This window comes from Acomys minous (assembly GCF_964271855.1).
Source record: "Acomys minous genome assembly, chromosome: 15".
In the NCBI taxonomy this organism is placed as follows: Eukaryota; Metazoa; Chordata; class Mammalia; order Rodentia; family Muridae; genus Acomys; species Acomys minous.
In genome coordinates this window covers 95,758,168-95,781,345 of record NC_140497.1, presented here as the reverse complement: position 1 = coordinate 95,781,345, position 23,178 = coordinate 95,758,168, and the positions used below count along the sequence as shown (strand labels likewise).

At 45.5% G+C, this 23,178-nt stretch overlaps 1 protein-coding gene across 3 annotated transcripts in view; it reads left to right on the top strand.

The window, feature by feature from the left end:
• Positions 1 to 23,178, top strand: part of HFM1 (helicase for meiosis 1) — an 87,265-nt gene that overhangs the window by 59,431 nt on the left and 4,656 nt on the right. For 2 of the 3 annotated variants that reach the window (XM_084759554.1, XM_084759555.1), the window contains exons 29-36: positions 569 to 672; positions 1,186 to 1,332; positions 7,187 to 7,267; positions 7,963 to 8,078; positions 12,492 to 12,571; positions 13,712 to 13,815; positions 19,476 to 19,709; positions 22,165 to 22,255. In XM_084759554.1, the coding sequence (XP_084615680.1) occupies positions 569 to 672; positions 1,186 to 1,332; positions 7,187 to 7,267; positions 7,963 to 8,078; positions 12,492 to 12,571; positions 13,712 to 13,815; positions 19,476 to 19,709; positions 22,165 to 22,255 (957 nt within the window). The remainder of the gene's footprint in view (positions 1 to 568; positions 673 to 1,185; positions 1,333 to 7,186; positions 7,268 to 7,962; positions 8,079 to 12,491; positions 12,572 to 13,711; positions 13,816 to 19,475; positions 19,710 to 22,164; positions 22,256 to 23,178) is intronic. The other variant, XM_084759556.1, reaches the window with a different exon arrangement.

Genomic DNA, 23,178 nt, shown 5'->3' with positions numbered 1-23,178 from the left:
ACAACCCTTGTTCCTGGGGACTGTGAGGATGAATCCAGCTCCATAATAAACTGCTTTGTTGGTCTGTGTCAGTAGTAGACACAAACTATTTAAAATTCAATATAAGATTGTTGAAGTTGTTTCTCACAAATAATTATAACTTGTGCACAGCCACATTTAAGTGGTATTGATTCAGAAGCAACTTTTGTCTTATTGATAATAACTATATATTTCTATCTGGCCTCAAATGAATATTGTGCAACTTTGGATAAACTGTTGCTAAAGTAATTTTGGTCACGTTAGCTCCGTTGTCATGTGTGATAGTCCGCACCTACAATCCCAGCACTTGGGAGGTGGAGGCAAGAGGGTAGGAGTTCCGGGTCGTTCTTAGTTACACAGCGAGTGTGAGGAGACAAACAAAAATGTCCACTGACACATTATTCTTTCTCCTCATAATTTGGTGAAAGTAGTTTTCAGTAATTGTTTACTACTATTGAGGACCTATCTTAAGAAAAACTAGTCCTTGAAATCAATATATTATTTCACTCAGTGTTTGGATCATGTTAAATCACACATTACTGGTTTTCAGGGACTCTGTTTTGTTAAAAAGTGGAAATTGGGCTAAGAAAATTGATGTGAAGAGAGCACTTATATCTGAAGATCTCAGCATAAATCTAATTAGTTCTGATTATGGTAAGTTAGTTGAAGTAATGAACATATCAATACAAAAATGTGATAACATTTAAAAATTGTTTTCTTTATGCTTGCTGAGTCAAAAAATATACTTACTATGAATAAATGTTGAGGGAAATTTCATATATTTAGATAACAATTCAATTCTGTTTGTTTCTTATAATCCTTTGTTTTCTAAGATAGTTAAATTTTAATTATAGTAGTTTAAAATGTTTATTAAGATAGATGTGTACATTTTTATTTATTGTATTTTATTCTTTAAAAAATATTTTAATCTTTTGTACTTCTTAGCTCTAGTGCTACAATAATAAGAGATATAAAATAGCCTTGTGTTAAGACTTAATATGATTTTTTTTTTTTTTTTGGTTTTCCGAGACAGGGTTTCTCTGTGTAGCCTTGGCTGTCCTGGACTCGATTTGTAGACCAGGCTGGCCTCGAACTCACAGCAACCTGCCTGCCTCTGACTTAATATGATTTTAATAAGTATTTATATACATCTTTTTCTCTTTCCAGTTGGTCTTGATATTCAGCAGAAATTTACAGTCTTTTATTTAGGACCCAGGAAGTTTGTAAGTCAAACAGCTGTGCAAAGAAAATCAGAAACAGGTGTTTCTCATTTTAAATATGCAGATAGAGCCACTGCAGCAGGATTCAGTGAAGGTAAATAGCACTATTAATTTTTGCTTTACATTAATATGACCAGGGAGGAGTGTTACTACAAGATAGCTTCATTCACAGTGTTGTTCTCTGCACTCGGATAATAACAACACACCACACTAATGATATGTACTAGGGGTTCTCCCCCGTGGTTCAGATTTTTCAAGTTAGGATGGTAGTTGGGCAGCAAGTTACTTGATTGCTTTGATGTGCACTGTCAGATGCAGTGCACTTGTAGGACCGTTGTCTTGGGAGAACAGTGGTGGTGGGAGTCAGGCTTGGCAAGGCAGGCTGGAGGGAAGGAAGCCAACGGTTTGCTGTGAGGAACTTGAAGCACACGCTGACGTAGACTAAAGTGTATAATGAACTCCCAGGTACTGGTTAGCCGCCTTAAGGAGCCAACTCACAGCTTTTACTCTGTACCCAGTGCCTTGCTTCAGTTTTCTCCTTTTATATTCTGAAACAGAAGTGTAAGTTTGTAAATGGTAAAAATGTTTAAAGCTTTACTTTACACACAAAAATTAAGGCCACCCGTTATTGAGCCAACGTGATGTTCCCATTACTGTCCCATAGCTGTGAGGCATACACTTATAGACATCTGGATGCTACCTCAGTGGACCAGTGGACTCCTGAATCCTTGTGGCTTGCTCTAGTCATTTCAGCAGTCCTCGTGCAGTGCCACACTAGGAGGAGCTAGTGAGTCACAGGAAGCTGGGGGCACTTGTTGCCACATCCTGGTGGACAGAACTGAGCTCACAGCAGGACTGCAAGTCAAGGTTCCACAGGGACGTAAGTCCAAGTGAGGACAACCCAACCAGGAACAGTCACATTAGGAAAATAGAAAAGACAAGGACAAGGCTCTGCAAACAAGAGGACATATAAACTCCAGAAGATACGCCAAGCACAACAAAGAAACTTTAAAATATGAGATAGTGTTCCACTATAACACCCCTGCAGACTGGTGGCTTCTCAGTACCAGAAAGGAAAGAGAGAGGGGCTAAAAATCAGTGACTAAAGCCTCAAATTAGCAGACAAGGAATTTAATTCAGGACCTAACTAAGAATGTTAAAATCAATTTAATACTTAGACAACAAAGTTACCAAAGCAGATGAAAGAATCAATAATACGGAGGAAATTTTTAAAATATGGGGTGGGGGGGAAATCAGCAAGGAGATTGAGATGCTAAAAAATAAAAATCTAGGGGAAAAAAACCAAACAGGCAAACAAAATCCCAGCAGAACCCATCTGCTGCAGACAAGAACAAGCAGAAGACTAAGCTCCAGGCCAGAGGACGGGGAGCAGGCATTGATGACCATGACCAGACCTACAAGTCTACAGGATAAATAATGTCAAGTAGATTAGACATCTATTACTGAAATTATAGCTGAGAACTTAAAACTACAAAATGAAGTGGACATTTAAACAAAGAAAGCACTTGGAACACCAAATATATTTGACCAGAAAAGAAACTTCTTATGATTTATCATAGTCAAGATATCTTGTCAAAAATAAAAAACAATACTAAAAGCTGTAGGGGGAAAACAGGCAAAAAATTAGAATAATATTTAGGTCTGTCATCAGCAACCTTAAACATTGATCCAGAAAAACATAAAACAATATATTTCAAGTCTGGAAGTAAATAGCTAACAACCATCAAGATTGTCAGCAAAGTACTCTATTAAAGCTGCGGGGGAGGGGGGGAGGGGTTGGGAGTATTTCAAGACAAACACAAGCTAAGGCAATTCATGCTGATTAAGCCAGAAATACAGACAAATTCTTAAAAGAATAGTATATACAGAGGAATAAGAAAGACAGTTTCACCCACTGTGAATACACTTCATATGAACACAGATGAGCCCCAGGGACCTGGAAAGGGAGTGACCACATTCAGTACAGCAAACCAGCAAGCATCCAATACGCCCAGGAGAGGAAGAAAATAATTACCAATAAACCAGCCAACCAGAACAACCAATTGAACCCTTAGTAATAGCAAACCCTCCACTAACTGAAATGCTTTAAAAATGTAGAAATGAGAGAATCAAAAACAAAACAAGCGCAGCAGAAACAAACATCAGCAGCACTGTGCATGACAGCGGCCCTAGTTTGCTGCTGTTGCTGTGACGGAACACCAGCCAAAAGCAGCCGGGGCAAGGACCAGCCGGGCTGGCTTTCAGGTTGCAGCCCATCCTCTAGGGAAGAGGGTCACCAGGAACTAAAGCCAGGCCTTGGAGGAGCTCTGGTTACTGGCTCCCTTTCCAGACTCCCACCCAGTTGCTTTTTTTTACATACCCAGGTCCACAGTGGGCTGGCCCTATTATATGTCCCTGTTGACATGCCCACAGCCCACTCAGATAGAGACAGTTCCTCAACTGAGATTTTTCTCTTCCCAGATATGTCAAATTGATAACCAAGCCATCATAAGGACTAGCTAATTCAAAACAAAACAAACAAAAAACCCAAGATCTCATTATCCCTTGTCCCCAAGAAGCTCATATAACTGAACAGGCAACTAAAATTTAGAATCTATTGTTTACCAAGCAAATGGACGCCACAAACAGGCTGGCATAGCGATTTCCATACTGACTTCAAGTCAAAACCACTCAGAAAAACATTAGCATTGTAAACATTTACGCACTTAGTCCTGGGTCCCAGAGTCGTGAAATAAACAGTAGCAACACCAAAGGCCACATAGGTCCTGACACGGTGATGCAGGAGGCTTCAGTATCTAACATCCAGAGAGGCCGTTCAAACTGCAACAGCACAGGCACGTTAGAACAGATTATACCACTGGCCAACAGGGCTTAACATGTCTTTTAAAATACTTTGCTAATAGATAGAACATACATGTCTCACTCCTGCCAAGACCTTGGAAACCTGCCTTGAAATACCAGGAGAGCCCCCAGAATCCCTGTCATGCTTCCAGACCCAGAGGAGAGCACAGGTGCTTGCACCGCCTTGGTGCGCCATCTTGTGGCTGTGTTTTAAAATGCAACTTTCAGAAGTCTAAGATTAAGAGGCTTTATGAGGAAAGAACAGTTTACAAGGCATTTCCTCCTACTCTTTTCATCTCCCCATAATAGGTTGTTTCTCTGCGTGAATTAAATGAGCCCTCTGGGGAGAGTCAGCACAGTTAACCTGGCTCAAGAGGCGGAATGCTTGCGAGGCGTGGCTCTGGAAGCTGGCTGCAGAGACAGGCTCTCCCAGTTTCCTATGCATGAAGCCCACAATTTGAGCATGTACTGTGAATTGGATTTCTCACATGCATAGTGGTTATATAGGAGGAAGATGTGAGTCATGTAGTGAGATAATCCCACTACATGTAATAAACTTATTAGCAACCTCCTAGGAATTAAGTATCAAATTGCTACTATAAAATGTAATAATAGGCCATAAATGAAAAGAACAAGAATAGACAAAGAGAACTGTGACTTGATGCATGCACACACTGGAGACAAAGTACAATTTAAATGAAAGCAAAACAGAAACCAGGAAAACATAGACAAAGAAACAGAGCCTGGAATCTGACTTCTAAAATGAGAAAACAACACCAACAATCAGAAGAAAGAAATAGAAAAAATGTCTAGGCCTCCCATGAGGTCTAACTCTGCCCATCAGAAAAGAACACTGTTAGGAAGAAAAGGCACGAGCAAGGCGTGATTGCAGCGCTTCAGGAAATCAGAAGAGTCAGGAGAGAGCTCACTGGGGAGGACAGCTTGCTGCCAAGTCTGAGGACCTGAGTTCCATCCCTTGTGTAGGTGTTTGTGTGTGAGCATGTGCACATGAGTACAGGTGCTCACAGAGGTAGAGGCTCTGAATCTCCTTGGGGATGAGAATTACAGGTAGTTGTGAGCCACTCAGCATGGCTTCTGTAGACTGAAGAGCGTGGGCCTCTAAAAGGCAATGCGTCTCTCTCTCTCTCTCTCTCTCTCTCTCTCTCTCTCTCTCTCTCTCTCTCTCTCTCTCTCTCTCTCTCCAGTTGTCAGGTGTTTTGCCACAGCAACAAGATAAGTAACATTAGACACGTTTTGTTAGTGTGACACCTGAATCAGCAGAGGAAGGATTTCTTTCCACTTAGTATTTTTAGCCCATGCTGGCTGCAAAGATTCTGGCCTGTAGTGAGGTAGCACACCATGGGGTAACGGTGTGGTAGAATAGAGCTACTTACTTGATGGCATCTAGGAACCGGAAGAAACAAGTAGGGGGGGCTGGAGAGATGGCTCAGAGGTTCAGAGCACTGGCTGCTCTTCCAGAGGTCCTGAGTTCAATTCCCAGCAACCACATGGTAGTCATAACCATCTATAATGAGGGCATCTGTAATGCCCTCTTGGCACATGTACATACAGGCAGAACACTGTGTACATAATAAATAAATCAATCATTTTTCTAAAAGAAAAACAACTAGGGGCCAGGGACAAGATAGGTTCTTCAAAGTCATTCCTCCAACAAAGTTATGGAGCTAGACCCCACTTCTTAGCACACACACCCATGATGGCATCAGACTATAAAATCATGGATGGAGTAGCTGAGGATGGCAGGAACTGCACGCATCAGTCGCACTGCAATGACTGACTCACCAGTCAGGGACCAACGCCTGAGCCTTTTGGAGGAAATTTTATACCCAACATCCTGACCAGCTCAGTCCTCAAAGAGACCAGACACCTGCCTTTGCAGTGAGAAGCCTCATCTATATATTCCAGGAGGCTACAGACATAATGTAAGCATCTAGCTGGGCTGTGGCTTGAGAAAGATTGAACAGTGACACTGAAAATAAAATGGCCAAGGAAGCTTGTAACAGACTTCAAAGCTCTTTAGTATTTCCAGGTCACTTAAAATTTGTGTTCTAGCAAAAGCAAGCAGGTGTAGGTTTCCACAGTGTGTGGTTTGCTCTCTTGGACTATAGTAGTCCAAGATATCTGTAGTATCTGTAGTATCTTCACCTTGCCCCTGTCCAGACCCTGACTATCCTATAAGACCAATTAAATAGTTTTCCCTCTTCAGTGCTGCTAGTCAGAACTAAGAGCAAGAAAAATGTATTTAAAACATAGTGAATCTGGCATGCCTGGTGGCAGTTCTACTTGGGGAACTGAGGCAGGAGGCTCATGGCTTCTTGACCAGCACAGGTGACTTAGTGAGATGCTTTTTCAAAACAAACTGTAGGAAAAGCAGGCTGAGGAAATGCACAGCTCAGTGGTTAGAGCGCTTACTTAGCATGCACAGAATCCTAGGCTTAATCCCTTGTACTGCAGAAAAAACACAAATCCTACATATAGTAGACATTATATATACATGATAGATAAATTATACATGTGGATGTTGTTATAGCTTAGGACACTAAACTGGAAGTATTCTTTCCTTTCTTTAAATTCTTGAAGCAAATTTTATGTTCCTAAAGCATTTGTTTGTAGTTCATACGTATGCATGATGTCACTAAGTACGTATGATGTCATATCTACTAACCAGTCAGGATGTCATCAAAATGCTGTGAGATTTGCTTGTTTGAAAATGGTCAGCCTTAAGTACAGAACAAGGTCTTAAATCCCTATCTTAACTCTCGCTTCCAAAAAGATAAAATTTGTTATTGATATTCTGCTGTGTGTGGTTCAACTTATATTAGAGAAACTGAAAGCTGCTTTTAGGTAGATAGACAGAGATGTTCCATGTGGAAGCGGGAAGGGCTAGCAGCGGGCAGACTCGGTTGCTAGGGACACCCCTTTAGCTATGTAGGTTAACAGTGGAGGAAGCACAAAAGTCATGTTCTTGCTGCTACCTAAGAAAAAAGAGTTGATTCAAAGTATTTGTATTAAACTTATCATAGTAGATGTAATAACACATGTATTTCATTTTCATGTTAATTTAGGAATGGCTACCTGCAAAAAGCCTGGGAACCGAGAATGTAATCATCATTGTAAAAATAAACATACATGTGGACATGACTGCTGTGAGTGCTGTTAAGATTACTTAAAACTTGAAATACCTTTGGGGAGTGTGGGCTGGAGAGGTGGCTCAGTGGTTAGTACTGCTCTTGCAGAGGACCAGAGTTCAGTTCCCGGCACCCACAGTTGACTACAACTTCAGTTCCAGGGGTCATAACACCCTCTTCTGGCCTCCAAGGGTGCCTGCACTCATGTGAACACATATGCACACACACATAACTAAAGATAAAAAATGAGTTTTAAAAACATCTTTAGTCAATAATAATTATATATTAATTTTCTGCATATACTATTTATGTCATTCAACTTAAAACTACCCAAATAGTTTTCCTATGTGGTAGAGGAAAAAAAACATGAAAAAAGTAAACGTGAGATATGACACTTTGAAAACATTTAGGTTTTTTTTGTTTAATCAAAAATCAGGTCTCCTCTGGATAAGCCTGCAGAGGCCTAGGGGAGGGGAACAGGGTGAAGGAGGGGGGAGGGAACAGGAAGATAAGAGTGAGGAGATTACAGTTGGGGTGTAATGTGAATAAAGTATAATAAAAACAAAAATAAACAAACAAGAATACTACAAAAAAATCTAAGATTCCACTGGCCACCTGGTCAAATCTTATCATACAGCACTTGGGAGGCTGAGGCAGGAAGATTGTGAAGTGAAGAAAGCAACAAGAAAAGAAAATATAATTTCTTTTAATAGGTAAAATTGGAGTTGCACAGAAGCCAGAAGTTAAGGAGTTGGCAATGTCTTCATATTTGTCTGACTTAAAAAGCAGAAATGCTGTTTCTTCCCTTCCTCCAGCTAAACGACTCAAGGTTAGTTTGTTTGTCCTTGTTCTGCAGCTGATGGAGACTTAGGGACATAGGTATCCAGTGTTTTTAAAATTATTTACCGACTTGACTAGGAATATGATCATTATTTATAATCCATCTGTAAATCTATTTTTGGAACATAACTGTCTAGCTCTTTCTCCCTTAGTCTGGTGACTATTTAAGTCAGGGAACTGGAAGGACAGTCTGAGCGTGACTTCGCTCAGCAACAGTTGGAACTGGACAGTCTTGCCCTGTTTTGGCTTTGAGCTGGACTGGGAAGTTCTGAAGTTAATTTGGATTCTTGCCCTTAAGTATGTAAATGAACAAGAGCTTTCCTTCCAAGTGATGAAGAAATGAGTGTCTCTTGCTTGGTAGGCTAGTCCCAAATAGACTTTCCTTAAGACCCAGTTCTCATATCCTAGAAAAGCCTCTTGGTAGGGCTTTTATATAATGAAAGAGTGTAGTGAGACTAAATAAAGGGAACATTGGGAAACAGAGTCATGAGATTTAAAGTGATCACCGCATCTGAGAAATTATTTTTGTAGGCCAGGCATGATGGCACACGCCTTTAATCCCAGCACTCTGGCGACAGAGGCCGGAGGATCCCTGAGTCTGAGGCCAGGCTGGTGTAGAGAGCAAGTTCTAGGACAGCCAGGGCTAGAGAGACCCTGTATCAAAATAATATTTTTTAAAAATGTGATAGTTTATGTTTTCCTTCCTTCCCTTCTTTTTTCTTTCCCTTTGTTCTTCATTCCTACTTTTCTTCCATATTCTTATTTCTTTCCATCTTTTTATAATTAAAAATTTTAATTTATTATAATTTATTCAGACTACATCCCGAATGTTATCCCCTCATTTGTATCCTCCCATTCCCATCCTCCCCCCTCTCCCTCTTCTGCCCTATTAGAATTAAGATATGTCAGTGAGCCAAAATATACTGATAAGTAAGACAGATTTAGTCTCAGTCCTCATTGAATTTATAGTTGAGTAAAGAGCAAATAGTGGTGAAGATGGATGGACTAAATTTTAAAGGTCTGGAGGATTTGGTGGCAGCAGAGAGGTGAGAGGTGTGGCAGCAGAGAGAGGTGGTGAGAGGTGTGGCAGCAGAGAGGTGGTGGGAGGTGTGGCAGCAGAGAGGTGGTGGGAGGTGTGGCAGCAGAGAGGTGGTGGGAGGTGTGGCAGCAGAGAGGTGGTGGGAGGTGTGGCAGCAGAGAGAGGTGGTGAGAGGTGTGGCAGCAGAGAGGTGGTGGGAGGTGTGGCAGCAGAGAGGTGGTGGGAGGTGTGGCAGCAGAGAGGTGGTGGGAGGTGTGGCAGCAGAGAGGTGGTGGGAGGTGTGGCAGCAGAGAGGTGGTGGGAGGTGTGGCAGCAGAGAGAGGTGGTGGGAGGTGTGGCAGCAGAGAGAGGTGGTGAGAGGTGTGGCAGCAGAGAGGTGGTGGGAGGTGTGGCAGCAGAGAGAGGTGGTGGGAGGTGTGGCAGCAGAGAGGTGAGAGGTGTGGCAGCAGAGAGAGGTGGTGGGAGGTGTGGCAGCAGAGAGAGGTGGTGGGAGGTGTGGCAGCAGAGAGAGGTGGTGGGAGGTGTGGCAGCAGAGAGAGGTGGTGGGAGGTGTGGCAGCAGAGAGAGGTGGTGGGAGGTGTGGCAGCAGAGAGGTGAGAGGTGTGGCAGCAGAGAGGTGGTGGGAGGTGTGGCAGCAGAGAGAGGTGGTGAGAGGTGTGGCAGCAGAGAGAGGTGGTGAGAGGTGTGGCAGCAGAGAGAGGTGGTGAGAGGTGTGGCAGCAGAGAGAGGTGGTGAGAGGTGTGGCAGCAGAGAGGTGGTGGGAGGTGTGGCAGCAGAGAGGTGGTGAGAGGTGTGGCAGCAGAGAGAGGTGGTGAGAGGTGTGGCAGCAGAGAGAGGTGGTGAGAGGTGTGGCAGCAGAGAGAGGTGGTGAGAGGTGTGGCAGCAGAGAGAGGTGGTGAGAGGTGTGGCAGCAGAGAGAGGTGGTGAGAGGTGTGGCAGCAGAGGGGTGAGAGGTGTGGCAGCAGAGAGAGGTGGTGAGAGGTGTGGCAGCAGAGGTGGTGAGAGGTGTGGCAGCAGAGAGAGGTGGTGAGAGGTGTGGCAGCAGAGAGAGGTGGTGAGAGGTGTGGCAGCAGAGGGGTGAGAGGTGTGGCAGCAGAGAGAGGTGGTGAGAGGTGTGGCAGCAGAGATAGGTGGTGAGAGGTGTGGCAGCAGAGAGAGGTGGTGAGAGGTGTGGCAGCAGAGAGGTGAGAGGTGTGGCAGCAGAGAGGTGGTGGGAGGTGTGGCAGCAGAGAGAGGTGGTGAGAGGTGTGGCAGCAGAGAGGTGGTGGGAGGTGTGGCAGCAGAGAGAGGTGGTGAGAGGTGTGGCAGCAGAGAGAGGTGGTGAGAGGTGTGGCAGCAGAGAGAGGTGGTGAGAGGTGTGGCAGCAGAGAGGTGGTGAGAGGTGTGGCAGCAGAGAGAGGTGGTGGGAGGTGTGGCAGCAGAGAGGTGGTGGGAGGTGTGGCAGCAGAGAGAGGTGGTGAGAGGTGTGGCAGCAGAGAGGTGGTGAGAGGTGTGGCAGCAGAGAGAGGTGGTGAGAGGTGTGGCAGCAGAGAGGTGGTGAGAGGTGTGGCAGCAGAGAGAGGTGGTGAGAGGTGTGGCAGCAGAGAGGTGGTGGGAGGTGTGGCAGCAGAGAGAGGTGGTGGGAGGTGTGGCAGCAGAGAGGTGAGAGGTGTGGCAGCAGAGAGGTGGTGGGAGGTGTGGCAGCAGAGAGGTGGTGAGAGGTGTGGCAGCAGAGAGGTGGTGGGAGGTGTGGCAGCAGAGAGAGGTGGTGGGAGGTGTGGCAGCAGAGAGGTGGTGAGAGGTGTGGCAGCAGAGAGGTGAGAGGTGTGGCAGCAGAGAGGTGGTGGGAGGTGTGGCAGCAGAGAGGTGGTGAGAGGTGTGGCAGCAGAGAGGTGGTGGGAGGTGTGGCAGCAGAGAGGTGGTGGGAGGTGTGGCAGCAGAGAGAGGTGGTGGGAGGTGTGGCAGCAGAGAGAGGTGGTGAGAGGTGTGGCAGCAGAGAGAGGTGGTGGGAGGTGTGGCAGCAGAGAGAGGTGGTGGGAGGTGTGGCAGCAGAGAGGTGGTGAGAGGTGTGGCAGCAGAGAGAGGTGGTGAGAGGTGTGGCAGCAGAGAGAGGTGGTGAGAGGTGTGGCAGCAGAGAGAGGTGGTGGGAGGTGTGGCAGCAGAGAGGTGGTGAGAGGTGTGGCAGCAGAGAGGTGGTGGGAGGTGTGGCAGCAGAGAGAGGTGGTGGGAGGTGTGGCAGCAGAGAGGTGGTGGGAGGTGTGGCAGCAGAGAGAGGTGGTGGGAGGTGTGGCAGCAGAGAGAGGTGGTGGGAGGTGTGGCAGCAGAGAGGTGGTGGGAGGTGTGGCAGCAGAGAGAGGTGGTGAGAGGTGTGGCAGCAGAGAGAGGTGGTGGGAGGTGTGGCAGCAGAGAGGTGGTGAGAGGTGTGGCAGCAGAGAGGTGGTGGGAGGTGTGGCAGCAGAGAGAGGTGGTGAGAGGTGTGGCAGCAGAGAGAGGTGGTGAGAGGTGTGGCAGCAGAGAGAGGTGGTGGGAGGTGTGGCAGCAGAGAGAGGTGGTGGGAGGTGTGGCAGCAGAGAGGTGGTGGGAGGTGTGGCAGCAGAGAGAGGTGGTGGGAGGTGTGGCAGCAGAGAGGTGGTGAGAGGTGTGGCAGCAGAGAGGTGGTGAGAGGTGTGGCAGCAGAGAGAGGTGGTGAGAGGTGTGGCAGCAGAGAGAGGTGGTGAGAGGTGTGGCAGCAGAGAGGTGGTGGGAGGTGTGGCAGCAGGCAGTGGGCATGGCAGCTGGAGCAGAAGCTGAGGGCTCACATCTTGAACAGCAAATATGAAACGGAGAGAGCAACTTGAGATGGCGGGTTCTTTAACCACTCAAAGCCTACCTCCAGTGGTCGATCTCCTCCAGCAAGGTCCCCAGCTGGTGGCCAAGCCTTCAAGTGCATGAGCCTAAGGGGGCATTCTCATTTAAATTCTGGGTTCCTTTTCCAATACCACAAAAAGCAAGATAGCCACATAAAGCTGTCCTGCAGGCAGTTAGCTATAACTGCAAACCAGAGGAGAAAGTGAACTGAAAGAGAAATATAAACTTGAGAGTCACCCCTAGAAGGATGATCATGTAAGCCATGGAAGGCAAAAGATCTTTTTAGACCAAAAAGAGACGATAAGTTAAAACAAACAAACAAACAAGCAAACAAAAACACCACGAAAACTGTCTACATTTAAGAAGGGCCTGAGAAGAATACTTGAGTTGAGAACTTGTCCAAGACTCCCTTAATTCATTGATTTCTGGGCTTTTTTTTTTTTTTTTTTTTTTTTACCAGCAGTAATTTTATTATTTGGTTTATTTGGTTTTATTATTTGGTGATAGTTGAACTTGACATTTTTTTTTTATTAACAGATACAGATGAACAAATATCAAAACGTAGACCTTAAAGAGTTTGGTTTTACTCCAAGGCCTTCCCTTTCCAGTGTATCAAGGTATAAGTACAATGTTAATATCTAAGGTAAAGTGTTAATTTAAATGCTGGTCCTCCAGAGAGCCACCAATCCAAGAGGGCTAGTCACTGACCACTCAATGAAAATCACAACACTGTCACAAGGATTTGAGTATTTGTGTGGATCTCCTCTTTCCCTTATGTGCTCCCTGGTTCTCAGCTTTCTAAGGGAAGGAAGTCCTGTGCTTTACAGGGAGCCCATGCTGGCTACACAGTCTAACCTCCCCTCGTACAGCTGGGCACCCCGTGCTAACAATACCTTAGATATGAAAGATACTTTATAATGTGAAATTTTGCTTGTGCAGTATATCTTTTGATCTTCATAACAACCTGGCTCATAAATAATTTTATCTTACGCTATTTTATATCATTTATTCACTGCTTGGTGTTTTGAGACAGTATCTTGATATGTAACCCAGGCTGGCCTTGAATTCATCATCTAGTCCAGACTGCCTCACACGCATAACCCTGTTGACTTAACTAACTTCTCAGGTGCTGAGGTTGTAGTGTGTACCTCAATGTATGATGCTCAGATTGTAGTGTGTACCTCAATGTATGATGCTCAGATTGTAGTGTGTACCTCAATGTATGATACTCAGATTGTAGTGTGTACCTCAATGTATGATGCTCATGTAATTTTATTACTAAAACTTGGCCTCATGTCCCCAGTTGATAAGCAGAAGACAGTTAATAAGAAGCACAGGTGGGAGACTATTTACTGGAGCACGAACAGCTTACCAGTGCTGCCTCACTGGAGAAGGTGATGCTCCTCCCTCCATCCCCCTCAGCTGTCAGTTCTGTCTGCTAGAAGGCATTATAGAGCAGGAGCTGACCAGTCAGAAGCCCAGCTCACAGACCTGAAGAGAGCTCCCCTTCTGTTCCCTGACTAGCAGTAGGTTTAAAGACTGTGTGATGATGCCGGGTGTCCACTGAGGCATGTAAAGATGACTCAACATTGGTCTCTTCCATCAAACATTTGTCTTTACCCTTTGCTGCCCAAACTGATTATAGTTTACCACAGAATTACCAAGTAAATAAGCCATGTTTCTTATTTATATGAATAAGTAGTTTCTGAGGCCATTTATTAATCCTCCTTTTTATTATTTTCTTTATCTTCATAAAGGTCAGAATATTTAAGCACCTCTGGATTGCCAATATTGGAACAGTGGGATCAGCATGAAACCTATGGAAAAGTTCAGCCAGCACCATATGAATATTGTGGCAAAGGTAAATTGCTATGCTACTGACTTGCAAGGGAGTTTGATATTACTAAGGTTAACAAGCCATTTAATTGAAAACCCAGCATCTAAAAGGATTACAAATATTAATTGGCAACAGTTTTCTCTTGGGTCATAGAACCAATTTCAAATTCTTAGGTTATTTCAAGTTGTCTTGCTCTGTGGCAGGTGTTTGTTTGTTTGTTTGTTTTTCAAGACAGGTCTCTCTGTGTAGCCCTGGCTGTCCTAGACTTGCTTTGTAGCCCAGGCTGGCCTCAAACTCACAGCGATCCGCCTGTGCCCTGGCTGCTGGGGTTACAGGCCTGTCTATGTGCCAAAGATTTTTTTAGGGTAAAGAACCATCTCTAGATGTGAGGAGGAACTGGGAAGCTAGACATTCTCCTACGAACAAAGTCTCAAATGATGACTATCTTCCGAATGTCAGTGCTGTAGGGCTCTAGGATGGGTGCAGTTTTACACACTCGTGTGACCCTGGGAAATCGTTTAACTGCTTCTGGTCTCAGTCTTCAGGCCCAGTGAGACGGCCTCGTGGGTAAAGGTGCCTGTTGCCAAGCCTGGTGACCTAGGTCCAGAGCTCACTTGGTGGAGGAGAGGCTTCAGGTCTGCGTGTGTCCTTTGACCTCCACACACACACCATGGCACACGACACACACTTAGGCACAGGTAAATAGATAAGTATAAAGAATATTAAAATGAAGTACCAAAATAATTTACCATTAGTGCCTCTCCCGTTCTTCAGTCTCTAGATAGCACGAGGATATAAGCTAGTGTGAGAGGCTCAGAGCCCTTCCAGTCTCTGTGCCTGCTACCGAGACTGCGGCAGAACGCACACGCTCCTCAGCGCTGCTCTGCAGCCTCATGTTATTAGTGCTGTTGCCACGGTTCATGCTGCTAACAGCACGATGCATTGAAATGATGAGAAATAGCCCTGCTCTGTGTGCTGTTTGTTCACGTGGCTGTTTGTAAATGTAAATTAAATGGCGAGCTTTGGAGTTGCCTGAAAACACTTTACATTTGCCGTTGGCTTCCTCTTGTTGCTCTGCTTCCTTTGGTCACAGTCTGAGACCCTAGGTAGGTGGATAAGCAGCTCAGTGGTACAGTGCGTGTCTAGCAACATCCAGACTTGACCCCAACATGTCAAAGTAAACAAACAGATGCATAACTAACTAGATGGACAGGAGGGTGTGCCGCCCTCATGAGACCACTAGGCCCAGTGTGAGAGCAGACACGTTTCTAATACTACTGAACAATCAGCTAATTTACCTACTAATTATCACAAAACAGGAAGTTTAACATTTTCAGCCTTTTACTTTTAGTGTTTGTTAAACCCACAGCCCGGGCTTGTTTCTTCCTTACGCTGCTGCGCTACCTCTTCTCTTCCTGCACCAGCCACGCTTCCCTCTGACTGCTTCCTTGTGCGCTCACAGTTCCCATTGCCACTTCCTGTCGTTACCTAGACTCCAGCCTACAGTGAGGCCAAAGCCTCAGCTACAGCCTTAACCTCAGTGATATCTGCGTCCTTGCTGTGCTGAATGAGCCACTCTGTCTTCCTCCCTCCCTCCCTCCCCCCCTCCCTCCCTGCCTCCCTCCCTGTCTCCCTCCCTCCCTGTCTCCCTCCCTCCCTCCCTGTCTCCCTCCCTCCCTGTCTCCCTCCCTCCCTCCCTGTCTCCCTTCATGTTAAGGAAGGAGCCTTGTGTGACAGTGACCCTGACAGGGCCTAGAGACAGCCTCTCCAGGTCTGCCCTTCTCTTAACCTCAGGGTGTACTTACCACTTCATCTCAGTTTTCTTACCTGATGACTTTAGATTTTAGATTGAATGACACAATGCTTATAAAGCTCATAAAGTAATAGCTAGTGTTATTAATGGTGGTAATTAAGTATGCTTACTATAATTTTCATATTTTAGTCTTTATTGTCAAAACATATGTTAAGTATTGATAATGTTCTAAGAAAAGCATAACAATTTTATTATCTGTATTCCAGTTTCACAAAAAGAGAAAGAAAAAAGTATTAGAAATTATATGAGAAAGCATTTTGAATCATAAAATTTAATTTGGAAGGGACCTTTGTGCAATTTCTCATTTTACAGTAAAGGAAGCCAAGATTCCAAGAGATTAAATGACTTGCCCAAAATCACATACCTAATTAATGGTCGAGCCAGAAATAGATTCCATATCTCCTGGTTCCCGGTCCAATGCCATTTCTAGAAAATGAAATGACTTCTAGTTATCAGTAGAAAATTGAGTGTTGAACTTGCAGCACATGAGCTCTCCAGACCCCTGCCGTCTCATCCCCTCACCCAGCTGATGTGTTTCTCTGATTGTGCATCTATCATTAACCCTCAATTAGTCTCCAAAGAATTATTTTTTTATTCAAAGCTTAATTTGAATTCTATTTCATCTTGCCTTCTCTGGGAATTTAAAAGCACAGCTATTCCTCTCCTCCATCCAGTATTGTCATTGTCTACTTTGTTGGTTTTGGTTTGTTCTTGAGACAAGGTCTCTCTGTGTAACACCCCTGTCTGCTTGGAATCCACCTGCCGTCCAGCCTGTTGTCCTTCCTCTGACACCCAGGTTGCTCTCTGCTTTCTGTTGGCCTTTTCCTCTTAGCACATAAACATGCTTAAGCCGTTGCCTTCCTCAGCCGCATCTAGCTTCCTTCTCGCTAACCGTGAGCTCTGTGGTGATAAGTGACTTGAGATGCTACACAAAGGGACCTACGCACACAACGGTAAGTGCTTATCTCCATATAAACTGGACATCCATGTAGGCAGCTGGCTTTAATCTTGCCTAAATCCAGGCACGCAAATGATCTCATCACATCTCTGGTGGCCTCTCAATCTTTTAGCTGTGTGTATTGATAATTGCTTCACTTGTTAAACAGGCTTCTTCACATAACAAGTCCTCCAAAATTTCCATCTTTTCAGTTTAACAAGCTCAATAGAAAAAGATAGTTTTCACTTGTAGCTATACAGACCTGAATTCATTCTAAGTAGTCTATTTTGAGTAACGTGTTCATCTTGGATAGATCTCTATGGCTGTAGCCCCGAGGAAGGCAGGGAACGGTGGGCAGTGGCCCCGGGGAAGGCAGGGGGCCTGAAGGCAGGGGACCATGGGCAGTGGCCCCGGGGAAGGCAGGGGACCATGGGCAGTGGCCCCGGGGAAGGCAGGGGACCATGGGCAGTGGCCCCGGGGAAGGCAGGGGACCATGGGCAGTGGCCCCGGGGAAGGCAGGGAACAGTGGGCAGTGGCCCTGGGGAAGGCAGGGGACCATGGGCAGTGGCCCGGGGAAGGCAGGGGACCATGGGCAGTGGCCCGGGGAAGGCAGGGGACCATGGGCAGTGGCCCCGGGGAAGGCAGGGGACCATGGGCAGTGGCCCCGGGGAAGGCAGGGGACCATGGGCAGTGGCCCCGGGGAAGGCAGGGGACCATGGGCAGTGGCCCTGGGGAAGGCAGGGGACCATGGGCAGTGGCCCCGGGGAAGGCAGGGGACCATGGGCAGTGGCCCCGGGGAAGGCAGGGGACCATGGGCAGTGGCTGTCAGGACAGAGGAAAGAAGGGTGCTTCTGCTAACAGAGAGCTCGGCATGCCAGAGAGACAGCGACAGAGCCCTGTGCTCTCTATGTCTGTGTCGTGCTTTGGCAAATCCAGCTAAAAGGTGGTGAGAGAGCATTTCACACGCACTTCCTTCCGGAGTCCGGTTCTTCTTCACTGCTTTGAGGCTGCTCTTCCTCGGGTGCTTTAGTGGCTTAGCTGCTCAGCTCCATGGTGCTTCTTGCTCCTCTCTCTTTATTCTTTTTCCTGCAGAACTTGTACACACAATGCCTCCTAAGCCACATCTTAGACACCCAGCTAACTCCTGATGACGTCTCAGTCTGTCTTTTCTAAGTACAGATCCACTCCTATGGCCGCCGTCCTGGACGTAGCTGCCGCAGGGTCAGCAGCGCCCACACCTGCACTCTGCTCTTCTTGGTGCTGCGTTCCCTTCCTTCTCTTTCTCAGGTCAGTGTGAGGATCTTCTGAGCAGAGGAAGGATGATTCTAAACACCCTAAGCGTTTGTACCGTGCAGCACGCCTGCCTTTGTCATTTCAGCTCCCGTTGTTACTGATCCTCAGGCTCAGCCACCACTTCCTCTCATTCTCTCCACAGCTCTGTCGCTCTCCCTGCTTCAGGCTCTCACTCTCCAGGCCATCAGTGTCCCCAGGACCAGCAGCACCTGGCCGTGCAGCCTGCAGGGAGAGCATCTTCAGCGCCTGGCTTTTGCTGATGAGAAGACAAAGGGCTTTTTGTTGTTTTTTGTTTGTTTTGTTTTTCAAGAAAAGGTTTCTTTTTGTAGCTCTGGCTGTCCTGGACTCACTCTGTAAACCAGGCTGTCCTTGAACTCACAGATTCACCTGCCTCTGCCTCCTGAGTGCCAGGATTGCAGGTGTGTGTCACCGTGCTTGGCTAACAGAAAGATCTTAAGGTGACAGATTTGGCGTGGTCTGACACGTGTCTGCTGTGCAGCTCCAGTGGGTCGTCTTTCTCGTGCCCTGTGCTCCCAGCTCCCGATGGCTCCTGGCTGCTGTGGCCGCTCCTGCTCCTTGTCTGTGGCTCTTCATAGAGCATCTCACTGCACCACGGCCACAGCTCTAGCAAGCTGGGACTGCTGTTTGCACGTTCTCCATCTTAGAGGAGTCTCTTCTACTCTAGTTGTCCTTTTCACTGTATTTCCATGGCATTTAACACTGTTCTGTCTTCAGTCCTACTGTATAAAGGTAAGCTGTAGCTGGAGGCACAAGGGGCACGTGCAGTAGGAAGAGGGCGGCCTACTCAGGTGAGGAGGACGGAGCGGCACACTGCTTCAGGCTCACACTGCCTTACAAGAAGGTCTCGTTAAAATTTTCAGAAATCTTTCAAACACTGCTAAAAAGCTAATAAATTTTATACTAAACATTTTATGATAATTTAAAACAAATTCCAGTCAAATAAACTATATTAAAAACAAAGATGATAATGCTGAAAAACAAAAACTTCCTAATCTACTGTATGTTTTCAGTATAGGAAAATATTGTAGAGTGGGATGCCTCAAAGTTATTTACAGTGGGAATTAAAATTCATTAAAATTATGGGGCTGACCAGGCATGGCAGCACTTGGGAGGCAAAGGCAGGCGGGTCTCTGAGTTCGAGGCCAGCTTGGTCTACAACGCAAGTTCAGGACAGTCAAGGCTACACAGAGAGACCTTGTCTTGAAAACCCAAAAAAAAAAAATTATGAGGCTGGCCAGATGGTTTAGTGGGTGAAGAAGCTTGTGGCAAGTCTAGAGACCTAAGTTCAGTCCTTAGGATACGCATAGAAGTAGAAGGAGAAAACTGACTCCACAGAGTTGTGCTCTGCCTTCCACCAGTGCTCTGGGGTATATGCACCCTCACGCACAACACGCACACTCAATGATAAGGATGATAAAAATTAAATTTATTGAGCCTATCAGAACATGTGACCCAGTAAATAGAATTGTCTGAACAAGACACCCGTCAGTGCTCAACGCTCAATGGGCGCTGTTGAAAATTGCTGCTCAAATATATGTGCACACCAGAGGAAGGATGTCTGTCACAGCTCAGAGCAATGTTTATGCTTCAGCAACCTACACGCTTGTACACACATCACAGATTTTCCTGGATGGGACTATTGTACAACATCAAATGGAAAGCCCCCTGAAACAGTGATGCTCGGCAGGCACGCTAATGCTCCTGGAAACCGCAGTGCTGCAGATGAAAGCAAGTCTTCAGGAGTTCTGAATGTGAACTTTGAGCTGGGAGATGAAGTTTGGGATGACTTTGATGATGAAAGCTTAATAGAAGTGATGAGCTTTTCAGCTGATGCAGAGCAGACAGCTGTACCAGGTAAAACTGTATGTTTGCATAAAGCAATTTCATTAGAAATTCTTTGAACATTTATTTTGGTCCCTGAGACCTTTATTTTTTACTTTTTCATATGTGTTTGTTTAAGTAAGATTTTAAGTTTTCACAAAGCTAAAAAAAAAATAAAAAATAAAATAAAATAAAAAAGAAGTGCCTCCTCCATAAAGAGTATCTTTCCCTCTGAGGGCAAAGGCCAAGGTTGTTTCCTGGTGATGATATGAGAAATAAGGTGGTTTTTCCTATCTCATTTCCATCTCTCTTTTTAAATTTTTTAAAAATTATTTTAACCTTGTAATATGAGTATTTTGCCTATATGCTGTGTAACACATGCATGCATAGAGGCCGGAAGAGGGCATGTGATCCTCTGGAACTGGGGTTATAGATGGAACGGCTGCCTGTGGGTTCTTGGAGTCAAACCAGGGTCCTCTGGAGGAGCAGCAAGTGCTCTCAGCCATTGGGCCATCTCTGCAGCCCTCCTATCTCTTGTTAAAGGTCCTGTTTAAACGCAGACTGCTTGTTAAATTGTTCCTCATTAAACAGACTGTCCTGGTCTCCATCCTGAGTCACTAGGCTCCACTCTGTGAAGGACACACACACCATGTTCTTAAGAATAGGCATCTGAAGCCAGGTGTGGTGTCGCACGCCTTCAATCCCAGCACTCGGGAGGCAGAGGCAGGAGGATCGCTGTGAGTTCGAGGCCAGCCTGGTCTACAAAGTGAGTCCAGGACAGCCAAGGCTACACAGAGAAACCCTGTCTTGAAAAACCAAAAAATTAAAAATAAAAATAAAATAGGCATCTGCTTACACGGGAAGGAAGTGACCTGACTTCTATGGAGATCCTCACTTTTTAGATACAAACAGACTAAGTAAGAAGAAGAACTATTGCTTTCTGTGTTGGAGGTGTATTTAAACCATGCAAAACCCAAATCATAGCCATAGACATTTCAGTTATAATGTCTGCTCTGCTTTGCTAAAATGCATCTTTAAGACTCTTAGTAGTTATTTGACTAGAGGAAAAAGTGGGGATGCTCTCCCCAAGTGGACAGACAGAAGAGGCCAGCTCCTCAGCTCTTCCCACAATCACTTCTTGATACACTCTACCTAGGACTGTCTGAAACACATCAGAGCAGAAGCAGCAGCTACAGGAACCTCTTAGAAGCTTAAATGCTGCTGTGTTTAGATCCCGAAGAGCTCATACTTTCCCCAGGAAGACCAAGACTTGATCCCTCACACAGAATAGGCCTGGAAAGCTGTAATAGGCACATCTTATACCATGACAACTACTAATCCCTCACTCAAAACTACTGATGTGTCCTCAAAGCCGGAAGTCCATGTATGCTGACTCTCTGAAATGACCTAATCCTGTGAGAGCATAGCTTTATCACAGGGAAAACTGCTTTCAGTAAGTGTCTTTTCTCCCATGTGTAGAGTGTTTTAAATAATTATGTTCAGACCATTGAAAATACTGAATAAATTTCAATTTGGTCATATACATAAATTTTAAAAATAAATCAATAGTGGTGAGTTGAAAACCTTTGGACATAGTGGCTAATAAATAACTCATGTGTTTTACAATATAATTTTCATAGCTTTTTTTACTTATCTCCTCTATGTAAGTCAGTTCTGACAATTGAGAATGATCCATTGTGTAAGTTAGTTCTTTGTCAAGTTTGCATAAGCCAGAGTCATCCAGGAAGAGGGGGGGAGCCCCAGTTGAGAAAAAGCCTTCATCAGATTGGTCCTAAGGCAAGCCTGTGGGGTGTTTTCTTAATGATTGACTTGGGAGTGCCCAGCCTCCTGTGGGTAGTGCCCTCCCTGGGAAGGTGGCCTGGGGTGATGTAAAAAAGCCTGGCGTGGTGGTGCACACCTAAGCAGAGGCAGGTGGATCGCTGTGAGTTCAAGGCCAGCCTGGACTACAAAGCGAGTCCAGGACAGCCAAGGCTACACAGAGAAACTCTGTCTTGAAAACAAAACAAAACAAAAAAAAGCAAAATGAATTGGTTATGGGAAGCAACCAAGTAAGCAGTGTTCCCCATGGTCTGTGCTTTGGTTCCCAGCCCCAGGTCCCTGCCCCGACTGCCCTTCACAGTGCTAAGCTGTAAGTTGAAATACACCCTTTCCTCCCAAGTTACTCTTGGTTATGGTGTTCTATCACAGCAATTAAAACAAATTAGGACATCCATTCCTTTAACTTTTTAAATTTTTTGTTTTCGTTATGGCTTTACCAACTGGCCAGTGAAGTCATGCCCAGACTTTCTGTGAGCATTTGGGAAGCTGATCGCAGTCCCCACTCTTACAGAAAGCCCTTTGTCCTCCGCCCACCTCCTCGCCTTCCACTTCTTAACCAGCCCTGCTTAGAGACACCTCATAGAACCTATACAGCACCTCCATTAGCTGCCAGCTGGCCCTTCACCTCAGATGTTCTCTCTTCTCATAGGCCGTGGAGACACTTGTGGTTCAAGTCGCAGCAGAAGTAAGCTGCCCTTCCAAAAGTCAAGCAGCAAATTCCACAGAGAAACCTCAAACAGGCAAGCTTCAGAACTTCAGTCTACAATTCCTGGAACCTTTTATCCCCTTGGACTGTAGTTGGAGATTGGCTCAGGGCACTAGATGTCAGAGAATTGTTACTGTGTTGGCCACCTTAGACTTGTTGACATTAGAGGGCTCTTTCAGGAGGGGCTGCTGTCAAACCACGCGCCAGAGGCACCCAGCTGTGCTTATTAAGGGTCTGCGTTCTATCCCCACACCAACCCTCCAGAGTCATGGTGTCTGGGGTGGAAGCCAGGAACTTCAGATTTTCCAAACAAGTAGAAAGAGCAGAGTAGGCATTCTAGGTTAAATGTCTTTTTTTAAACAAAAGGACACAAGGCTTTAAACGACTGGCCGTCGAAGTAAGGATGAAGTTGCTGAATCCGAGTGTAAGGGCCTTAAATGCCATAATGAGTACTACATCTAGTAGGGCAAGACTCACAAATTCCAGAGCCTCCAGGATTTAGGGAGCAAAGGCTAAGCATGGACTATGTCAGTAGGGGAAAACCGCTGTTCAGCCCAGTACTTACTGCTGCCTATGAAATACAAGTTCAGTGGTGGCAGATATTGTGACTTAGGAGTGTGATATTTCATAATTTTTAAATTTTGACATCTAGTTCAAAGAAATTAATATACTTGGCCTCTATCAAAGAACAGCAACAGCTCTCTCTGTAGACCACAGTTAGCTTAGGGGTCTGCAGTGGTTCACCTCCACAAAGACGGTGCAGACATTCAATCTAATCATAAAAGATTTTTTGCAGCAATAATAGATAGAGTGAATCATAAAGGGTAGGCACATGAGAGGTCTTGTGACCAATAAGAAGGACAGAACAGGGGCTGGAGAGATGGCTCAGCGGTTAAGAGCACTGACTCCTTTTCCAAAGGACCCAGGTTCAATTCTCAGCATCCACATGGCAGCTCA